The following is a 10,407-nucleotide window of genomic DNA, read 5'->3' as shown; positions in this document are numbered from 1 at the left end:
GTTCGGACCCGAGGAACCGAGGGCCCCAGCAGTGAGATAGCTGCTTCAGAGTCTGTAGAGCTTCAGCCAGAGGTGAGTGGAATAAACCTTAAGTTTTTAAATAAATGAAATATAACTTTTTGAGCATGTTCATGCATCATATATGCCATGTGATATTATAGGGTGTTTGCATTAGTAATCACGAATATGTTGCATTGCATAATATGATGTGGATGCGGATTGGCTATTGGATGATCCTCTAGTCCTCCTATGATATGATATGATGAGGATACGGTATGGATTGCCAGTGAGGCCCATTCTACGCCCCTGGACTATGTTAAGAGAAAGACCAGTGAGGCCCATTCTACGCCCCTGGCATATTGGAATGTTATGTTATGTTATGTATGTAAGAGAAAGACCAGTGAGGCCCATTCTACGCCCCTGGCACGATTGGACTATGTTGAGGACTATAGGTGACAATACCATCCTTATGTGATATGTTTGTGATGTGTTGCATTTCATGGAAGCATGAAATATTTTAATATATGTTTTCTCTATTCTGCTCACTGGGCTTTGTAGCTCACCCCTCTCCCCTAACCCCAAATGTGCAGGTACAGGGTAGATCAGGAGGTTAGCCAGAGTATGGAAGCTATGTTTATGTAATAGTTAGATTGTGGACATGACAATTGTGTTATGATGTAATGTAAAAGTGTTTTAAGTTATGTTATGTAATTTGAATATTGAGGATAGAGTTGTGCTTGACCAATACAGATTGTTAATCCCACTTGTATGTACATGGTCTTTATGATATGAGATATGAGGCTATGTTTCAACCAAGCTTATGTATGATGAGATACCCCATTGGAGCATTTGATGAGGGCTCCAGTGGAGGTTTATGTTATGTTTATGTTTATGTACAGGTTGAGCTTGGTTGTTATATGAGAATGTTTACAGGTTTATGAGTATTGTTGATCATGTATGGGATTAAACAGGATTACAGGTTATGTCAGGCTTGCTACGGTTCCCGGCGGCCTTATGCCGATCTGGATCCTAGCGCCGGTAGCGGTCCGGATTTCCGGGCTGTTACACCAAGGCCATGAATCCCCTCCCATCTCGGATTCGCAATCATCTCTCATCAGTTTTCGAGCTCTGAAAACTGCAATTGCTCCAAAAGTTGCCATTGCTATAGTTAAGGTGATAAGCAATGCAATGACAAGTTTAAGTCTATGTGATCTCTTCAATTTACTGTTATTTGACATGCTCATCGATGTGGCTTTTCTAAGGAAACATGAGTCTCGACCCTTAGAACACAGTCCCTGGTTTTCTGCCATTTCTGTTTCTGATAACTGTTGGAAAAGCTTGTTGTCGGGAAGATAGCCTGTGAAATTATTGTGAGAGATGTTTAGAGAAACAAGATTTTCGAGTCCTGCAAGTGCTATCAGATCTCCTTCCAGTTCATTGTGTGAGAGATCAAGAATGGATAATTTGTTCAGAGCATAAATCTAGGGTGGAATCGTCCCAGTGAGTGCATTCCAACTCAAATTAAAAGAAGATAAAGAGCTAGGCAGAGTGCCTCGAAGGGTATTGTTGCTTAAGTTCAGCATCAGCAGCTCATTGCAATTGCCAATTTCTGCTGGCAGCGTTCCATAAATATGGTTTTCAGACAAGTCGAGGAAACTGAGGTTTTTCAGGGGCCCGATTTCTTTTGGAATTTCTCCACTGATTTTGTTATTAACAAGCCGAAGACGAATAAGAGAGACACAGTTTTCCACCTCAGGAGGAATCGAACCGGAAATGTCATTAGCAATTAAGAGAAGCTTTGTCAGGTTCTGAAGCTAAAACAGGCTTGGAGGTAAGCTACCAGTGAGTGCATTTTGTGACAAATCTAACGCTTCAAATCCCCAAACCTCTCTCTCTCTCTCTCTAAACTGATTCTTATCTTAAAACTCAACCCAGCACAGCTTCCTTTGCAAATAAGCAAGAACAAGAGAGAGAAACCAACAAAAACAAGAAAGATTAAAGATTTTCAACCACTCCACCATCTTCACCTCATGGTTCTGTTCTTGCTTCATCTTTTTGGTAGGAGAAGAAGAAGAATAAGAAAAAGAAGAAGGAGATCGGGAAGAAGAAGAAGAAGAGGAGGAAGAGGAAGGAGAGAGAATGGGTATTTTAGTCTTTTTAACTAAAATTAATGGTGATTTAATTGAAAATTTAACGGGAGGGACTAATGTCATAGTTTTTAAAAATCAAAGTGACTAAATTGAAGATTTTTTAAAACAGAGGGACAAAAGGTTATATTTCACTAAACTAGAAGGACTAAATTACAGTTTATCCTATAAAATATATTTTTGTATTAAATTAATTATTTATATAAATAAATTTAAATAATAAATACTTTACTTATAATTTAAATTCGATTTATTCTATTAGACTTCCATGGAATTTAATACTAAAAAATATTATAGGCTACACCAGTACCAATGTTCCATTCACCATGCTGGTCGAAAAGATTTTATAATAGAAAAACATAAGCGCATATATCCATTGTGACTCAAATGAATGTTATAAAATCTACAAGCGAATTGTTATATTTGTTTGCAATCCACAAACAAAATTTAGATACATTTGAAAAGCTGTTTGTAAATCATTTATCACGAAAAATTTTATTTATTAAAATTTATTTACGTCACAAACGTAAGTCCCTCTATTTGCAACATAAATAAACTTTTCTATTTGGGAGTTTTAAATCCCTAAAATTAAATCCCTTTTCTTCTATCTCAATTTCATTCTCCCTCCCGGTATCTCTCTCTCTCTCTGCAACCTCTCACATCTATTCGAAAGTATCCACTGGCTATTGTTGATGACGTTGAACTAGTCACCACCGCAGATCTGCCTCTACTCGTGAATCGCGTCACAGTAGTGCAGGAAAATGAGGACAAGTTGCAGCGACTGCTATTGAGAGATTTCTCAGTGTCGCTGTATCGCCCACCAAACGTTTGATATTTTACCCATCTGAGAACCGCTTACGCTTCACTTCATTTGGTATTACAAATTCTGCTTATCCAAAATGACATTGCTACTATTTAAGAAACCCACCAGTCTCACATCGCTAGTGAATTCCCATTTCATCTTAATGGTGTCTAGTCTTTGCACAAAGGCTTCCGCTATTGTTGATAAGACAGTTGCCACACCTACGACAGCATCAGTTGATAACAGACGAAAACCTTCAGCAAATTACTCTAGTAATATTCATCTTTCCCCATTATTCAGCCATGGAAGATCGTGTTTGGAACGTTATGATATTGAGCTTGTGGATGATGATGCGTGGCAAATTTCATCAGGTTTAGCTCATGCCTACAAAGGGCTAGATGGGGAAATGGAAGCAGAGTCTCAGTCTGCTACTGAAGTATCTAATGAGCAGGATCATTATGCAGAATCTTTGAAGGGTGACTCTGATTTTGATGAGATTGACAATATGAGAATTCGAGGCAATCTTTTTTATAAGCTTGACCGGGACTCCAAGGAGTTCGAAGAGTACAATTTTGAATTTCACAGGAAGAAGTCCTCAAAGAGAAACGATGGTCTTAAGGGAAAGGAAAAGAAGGAATCTTCAAAGAAGTATGATATCAATAAAGAAATCAAAAAGAAGGAACACCCAAGTTGTGGTTCAGCTTTTGAAGTAAAAAACCTTCCACAGATAGTGAAGAACGAAAGAGTCTATTCTGTGCTTATTGATAATATGGATGGCTCTGGCAGTGTTGGGAAAAATAAGGTCAGAACTCCAACTTTCAATCAGCTCACTGCTCCTTACCATGAACCATTTTGTTTGGACATTTTCATATCAAAAGCCTCTGTCCGTGCCTGCATTATTCACCGGGTTACAAGCAAGGTGGTGGCTGTGGCACATTCTATATCTAAAGATATAAAATTTGATCTGCCCTCAACAAGGAATGCAGCCGCTTGTGATGCTGTAGGAACAATTCTAGCACAAAGGGCTTTGGCAGATGACATTCACAATGTGTTTTACACACCAAGAAAAGGTGAGAAATTGGAGGGCAAGCTTCAGATTGTGCTTCAGTCTATCATAGATAATGGCATTAATGTGAAGGTGAAGCTTAAGCAAAGGAAGCCTCAGAAGGCTAGACTCCCACCTGGTGCTTAGGCATTATTGCCTAATTGGCCGTATGGACTATCGTGCCTCCTTATTTACCTGGCTGTGTATACAGCCGCCTCATTCATCTACTAGCCTTGCACTATGGCCATGGTAATTTGTTGCAAGAACAGCATCTTTGATGCTAAAAAATGGAATTATTTCAGTTTCAGAGACAATCCTACTTCAAAAGCACGACGTTTTAGGAATTGCACGAGTCTTTCTAATCATTTCAATTCAAACCATGGAGATTTTCTTTTACCAGCCAGTTAATTTGAGTGATGTGTTGTGTTGCAATGGAATTAGACTGTCTGTTCAGCTGGGAAATCACATCATCATGAAAAAATTGCAAGCTTTCAGAATATTTCCGTTTCCAGTTCACATTGCTTGTGATAACAGAAACTGAGCCAGTCGACTATAGAATGCTTTGTTACTCGTGAAGTAGAAAGAATGATCATGCAAAATGTCTTGTGTAATTACAGTATGTAATTGTGACGCAAAAATGCTTAAATAAGTATTAAGATCTTTTTGCCATTTATATTTAGCAGTGATTTAATTGTGGGGTCTTGTTAAATTTAAAAAGTTTTATATTATAAACTAAAATTTACTATTAATAAAGTTTAGTATTGTTAATCTATATAATTTGATTTGCATGGAAGCCACGTAGGAACCACCTGCGTAGCAAATGCCATGTCTGAAAGCGCCGTATACTAGTTTTTCATGCTTCTCAGTTATCATCCAATATGCTTAGTAAAATTAATAAACTATTTAAGACACTTTAATCTCCATCTTACAAAGCTTTAAGTACAATTACTGGGAAACAAAAACAGATGTTTAGTTAAAGTGAGCAAGCTCTTGCCTATTGTCGAGCATTTCCACGTCAGAAAAACACCAAAAATATATACTATATTAAACCAAAAAAAAAAGAAAAAGAAAAAACAGCATTAAAACTCTTTTGACTGTGGATTTTAGCAATTTACAAGGGGAATACACTTAAACAAACGACAGTGATATATCAAATCAATGAACTGATTTCATTTAAAAATACAATAGGATGATTGGTGATCCATGTGGTTGTTTTCACTTTTTAAGAGAGTTTCCTTTTGATCACCTGCAACTTAGCAGTGGCATCAGTAATGTTCATCCGTTCACTGGGTACTTCAGCAGAGCAAGCAACCCCTATTTCAAATATTAAAATCAGACACTCTTCAACTACATGGCTATCTCTCCTGCTAATCTCTTCTTTTATTTCTTGGGCAAGACTCGGATTCAAGATTTTCTCCACTTCATCTGGTAAGGCTGTTTCTGTATAGTTATGGAGATTGAAGCTATCATTAAACATTTCATCAGTGGGTCTCTTTCCCGTGAATATCTCCAACAATAAAATGCCATAACTATACATGTCACCCCATGTTGACACTTCATTTCCCATACCATATTCTGCATCAGAAAAAAAAAAAAATTCAAATCCCAACATCTCAGACAATGAAAGTAAATTGGAAATCGTCGAGGAAACAAGCATAGAGCATACCTGGAGCAGTGTAACCAACAGATCCTCTTACTCCAATGGTGCTTGATTCACTTGTGTAGCTGTTGGTGGCTTGTGGGAAGAATCTTGCCAAGCCAAAATCTCCTAGATGTCCCACCATTTCACCATCAAGGAGAACATTACTAGGCTTCAGATCACAATGAACTACAGGTGATTGGTAACCATGGTGAAGATACTCCAGCGCACTAGCAATGTCAATGGCAATGTTTAATCTCTGGCGAAAATTCAGACTCCTAGGTGACTCATTGGTTATGGACATTGGATGCAACCAACCATCTAGATTTCCATTAACCATGAATTCATAAACTAGAGCTTTGAAATCATTTCCTTGATGATCTACACTAGAGCATACAGTCATGAGCTTGACGAGATTTCGATGTCTAACGTTGCGTAACACCTTGCATTCACCCTTGAAACTTTTGGAAGCTGCAGGGTGCAAAAGATTTAACACCTTCACTGCAACTACTTTCTCATCTTGTAGAATACCTTTATAGACAGAACCGAAACTACCCACTCCAAGCAAATTAGACGACGAGAAACCTTCGGTAGCATTACAAAGACTTTGGTAAGCTATTCGAAAAGGCGAATACTCTAAAGAAATTGAAGTTGGTTCTACTCTTTTCCTCTTAGACACCAATATAAATAGAGAAAGTGAAGCAAGTGCTACACAAAGAGCTCCAGAAGCAGCTATTACCAGTTTCAGGGAAAGGGTCAGCTTCCCTTTTCTTGTCTCTTTAAAGTTGCATTTAGGCAGCTGAAATTTAGCAATGCCGCCGCACAGTTTACTATTTCCGGCGACTGAGATTGCACTTGCATTCTTAAAGATTCCTTCTATTGGCACCATACCTTCAAGATCATTGAAAGATAGATTCAATATCCTCAGAAACCGAAACTCCTGAAAAAATCCTGGAACTGTTCCGGTCAGATCGTTGTGAGAAAAATCCAAAACTTGGAGACCCTTCAGCGAACTTAAAGTCGCAGGAATGGCACCCTGGAAGAAGTTGCGTTGCATATGCAAAAATTCTAAGCTTGTGCAACTGCCGAGGGTACTGGGAATTTCTCCAGACAACATATTATGAGAAACATCGAATGTTCCTAGATTTGTCAAAATTCCCATTTCCTTTGGAAGAGAACCAGTCAAATAGTTATGAGACAGGTTCATATTGATTGCCAAGGATGAAATGCTTACGATTTCTCTCGGGATTGGACCACTAAGATTGTTTTCATTGAGACTGAAAGACACTAAATTTTGGCATTTCCCAAGGCTTGGAGGAATACTGCCGAACAAATTATTTTGGTGCAGATTGAGATAGCACAGCGATGTCAAATTTCCCATTGAGGGTGGAATGCTGCCAGAAAATTTATTTCCGTGCAGATTCAACTTGTTCAGCTTCTGAAGTTTTCCAATTTCTTCAGGAATTACACCAACCAATCGATTGTTTCCCACATCTAGCAGCTCTAAGTTGATCAAATTTCCTAACCCAGATGGGATGCTTCCAGAAATTTGATTTTCATCCATCGTCAGAATGGAGAGGCTGGTAAAATTAGTGATGAAAGCAGGCAGCAACCCTCCAAAATTATTGGCGCTTATCGAACACCACACCAAGCTTGTCACATTGGTCACAGAGGAGAAAAAGCTCAGGTCACCGTCTCGGGCGGTTCCAAGATAGTTGGTGGAAATACTCAGCCACCATAGCTTATGCAACTTCTCCAAGGAAGGTACATTCCCAGAAAGCCCATTAATTGCAGTAGTGAGTCTCTCCAAGTTTGAAGCATTGGATAAGGAAGCAGGAATGGATCCAGTAAATTGGTTATCACCAATGTTAAATTCCACGAGGTTTGGAAAAATGTTGCCCAAGTTTGAGGGTATAGTTGCTTGAAGTCGATTTTCAGGTACACAAAATACTCTCATGTAAGAAAGATTGTACATTGAGGAAGGGACAATGCCAGAAAACATGTTTGAACCCATAGACATGTAATACAATCTGTTTAACTTGCCAAGAGTTTCAGGCATACTTCCACCAAAATTGTTACGGGTTGTCTGGAGAAACTCCAGACATGAGAGGTTTCCCAGAAATGGAGGGATCCCTCCAGTTAGATGGTTGAGATCGATAAATAAGAAACGGAGCTTTGATAAGGAACTCAATTCCTTTGGAATTCTCCCAGTCAACCTGTTGGAACTAAGTCCCAAGCTTACTAGATTGGAGCAACCAGATATATTGGCCGGAATTTCTCCAGTGAGCATATTATCGCTTAAGTCAAGAAATTGTAGCCTCCGCAGACGGCCAATTTCATGGGGGATGTCGTGACTGAGGGAGTTGTCTTGAAGCTGCAAGACACGTAGAAAGGTGAGGTTCCCCAAGTATGGTGAAATTGAACCCTGAAGAAGCAAGGAGTTTAGGTTCAACTCGGTGACCCTTGTGTGCCTTTTGCCGCATATCACACCATACCACTGGCAAAAATGAGCAGAAGAATTCCAGGAGCTAAGGACGCCAAGAGGGTCACTAGTCATCTTGGCCTTGATCTCAAGCAACGCCAGCTGATCATTTTTATTCGTTGCTCCAACTATACAGCCCAAGCACAAAAACAGAGTAGTAACGTAAATGCAAAAATTTGAACTTGCAAGGAAAACCGCCATGGAAATTAAGAGATTGAGAGTTGAGGTTTAGGCCATCTCCAACGCTGCGCCAGTTTCTATTTTGGCGTTGGAGATGGCCTAAGAAAATTTGAAGTAATAGCGAATTAGCGAGGAGGGAGAAGAGGGGTGGTGGGTCTTCTAAACCAAAATGATTTTAAATAAAAATTAATTTAAATTAAATTGATTTGATTTATCGGTTGATTAAATTTTTTTTATTTTTATACTTTATTTTTAATATTTTAATATTAAATTAAAATATTTTAATTTTAATTAATTACAGTTTAGATTCTGTATTATTAAAAATATATATCATTATTCACTAATTAATTTAATTTTTTTTATTAAAATTGAATTGAATTAAAATTTTTAAAAATAAAAATAAATTAAATTAAAATTTTAAATTAATTAAAATCTATCAATTTTTTGAGTGTGAACGGAATAATACTTCCCTTTTGTTGGCGTATGTGGACTTAGGTTGCTGCAATTTCATCCTGCCATGTGGAGAGCAGCCGTGTAAAATGTAAATGTCAATGAAATTACTTGGAAGGTTTGCGTAATTTAGGAGATAGGATGACCAAATATATTTTGTATCTTTTTTTTTATCTGCAAATGCAACTAAGTATTATAATAATTTTTATTATAAAGAAGACAAGCTATATAAAATTTGATTAATAATAAATAATATTATTGAATAATTTTTTTCCTTGTGTTTCTTCTGCTCCTCCGTGTCATTTTCTGTCGAATTTTACTCTTTTGTAGTATACTTCCACTCGATTCCAGGCCTTTTTTTTAATAATATTTATTTGTTATGTATGTTCTTCCTCATTTCAAATAGAGAGAAGAAGATTTTATTTTTATTTTTTTATAACAATTTTTTTGATCAAACACGAAAAGAAGATATTTAAGGAGAAAAAAAAAATAATTTAATGCGAAAAGTAAAAGAGATTAAAAGTCAAATATGAATCTAGAATGGATGTACTTTGACAACGCAACAACTGAGATGGACCAATCAACATGTGTCAAGTTTCCATTTTGATTTTATTTTCACCTGCATCTGCATGTACCTTGAAAATTCCTTTAAAATAAGTCAACTGCCGCATACCCACCGTAGTAATTTTTCCTTTTATTCCCTTTTCTTTATGGAATTTTAGTTTCAATTTAATTACTTATTATAGAATGTGTAAGAAGAAAGGCCTAATATATATATACACATATATTCTTTTTTAATTTAGTAACAAAAAGTTTTATTTTTAAATTTTTAAAAATTTTTAACAATAATTTCAATACTGATAAATTAAAATCGATTAAAATATCTCATAATCAATAAATTTTCTTTTAATTTAAAATATATTTAAACAGTCCTAACTTAAGAATATCAAATTTAAGATCAGAAGATAAATGAGTTTTATTACTAATCGTATTTTATATTCTGAGATTTAAAAAATAAAATTTCACGATAATTATGTAAATTTAGATAGAAAGAAAGATTTTCTTTCTCTTTTATTTATTTTTTTTTTATTCGCTAGTGATGTTTAATCGTCTCTTTATTACAGTATTATCTATCTTTGTCATTCAGGTCTGTATATATGGATACGTCATAATCTCTCTCAATACCATGTGGTTATTTAATTTTTTCGACGCGCATCGAATAGAATTCCGAGTGATTGGATTTGCTCTCCTTGCTCTAGTTACATCACCAGACCAGGCTTTTTACGAAAGGATTTGCGTGAAAAGTCTGTCCAGTCTGACTCCTTGACTGGACTGAGATGCACAGAATTGATTCACTTTAAAACAAATGGTATGATGAGTTTTAGAGTGTATTTCTTATTAGGGTCTGATAAAAATTTATTAGAATCTGACTTTACTCCGAGTGCAAAGGCCTGACAGACATGATATCAAATTAATAAATAGATTAGAAAGTAAGAGTTCAGCCATTGGTCAGTTTTGTCATTGACCTAATTTCCTCCAATAACACTTTTTTTAATGCTCGACTACTTATTACTTGTTTATTAAACCCTATATTATTATTATTATTCTTTGCCTCTGCCACCATCCGTTGGGGAAAACACATAAAATAAATGTGATTAATTC

General features: G+C 36.5%; 2 protein-coding genes across 2 annotated transcripts; one reads left to right on the top strand and one right to left on the bottom strand.

Annotated features, from left to right (window-relative positions):
• Positions 1 to 2,575: 2,575 nt before the first annotated feature.
• LOC110610786 lies at positions 2,576 to 4,673 on the top strand. Its single transcript, XM_021750860.1, has one exon. It carries the CDS (start codon positions 3,047 to 3,049, stop codon positions 4,139 to 4,141), a length of 1,095 nt encoding a protein of 364 aa, XP_021606552.1. The 5' UTR covers positions 2,576 to 3,046; the 3' UTR covers positions 4,142 to 4,673.
• A 68-nt stretch (positions 4,674 to 4,741) lies between these two features.
• On the bottom strand, positions 4,742 to 8,419 carry LOC110611090 (probable LRR receptor-like serine/threonine-protein kinase At3g47570). Its single transcript, XM_021751214.2, has 2 exons — positions 5,661 to 8,419; positions 4,742 to 5,569 (listed from the first exon to the last, which is right to left on the bottom strand). The coding sequence occupies exons 1-2, from the start codon at positions 8,314 to 8,316 to the stop codon at positions 5,217 to 5,219; spliced, it is 3,009 nt and encodes a 1,002-aa protein (XP_021606906.1). The 5' UTR covers positions 8,317 to 8,419; the 3' UTR covers positions 4,742 to 5,216.
• Positions 8,420 to 10,407: the final 1,988 nt, after the last annotated feature.

Source organism: Manihot esculenta, chromosome 3 (assembly GCF_001659605.2).
Source record: "Manihot esculenta cultivar AM560-2 chromosome 3, M.esculenta_v8, whole genome shotgun sequence".
Taxonomy (NCBI): domain Eukaryota; kingdom Viridiplantae; phylum Streptophyta; class Magnoliopsida; order Malpighiales; family Euphorbiaceae; genus Manihot; species Manihot esculenta.
The sequence above is the reverse complement of the archived record's forward strand: the minus strand, read 5'-3'. Positions and strand labels throughout refer to the sequence as shown.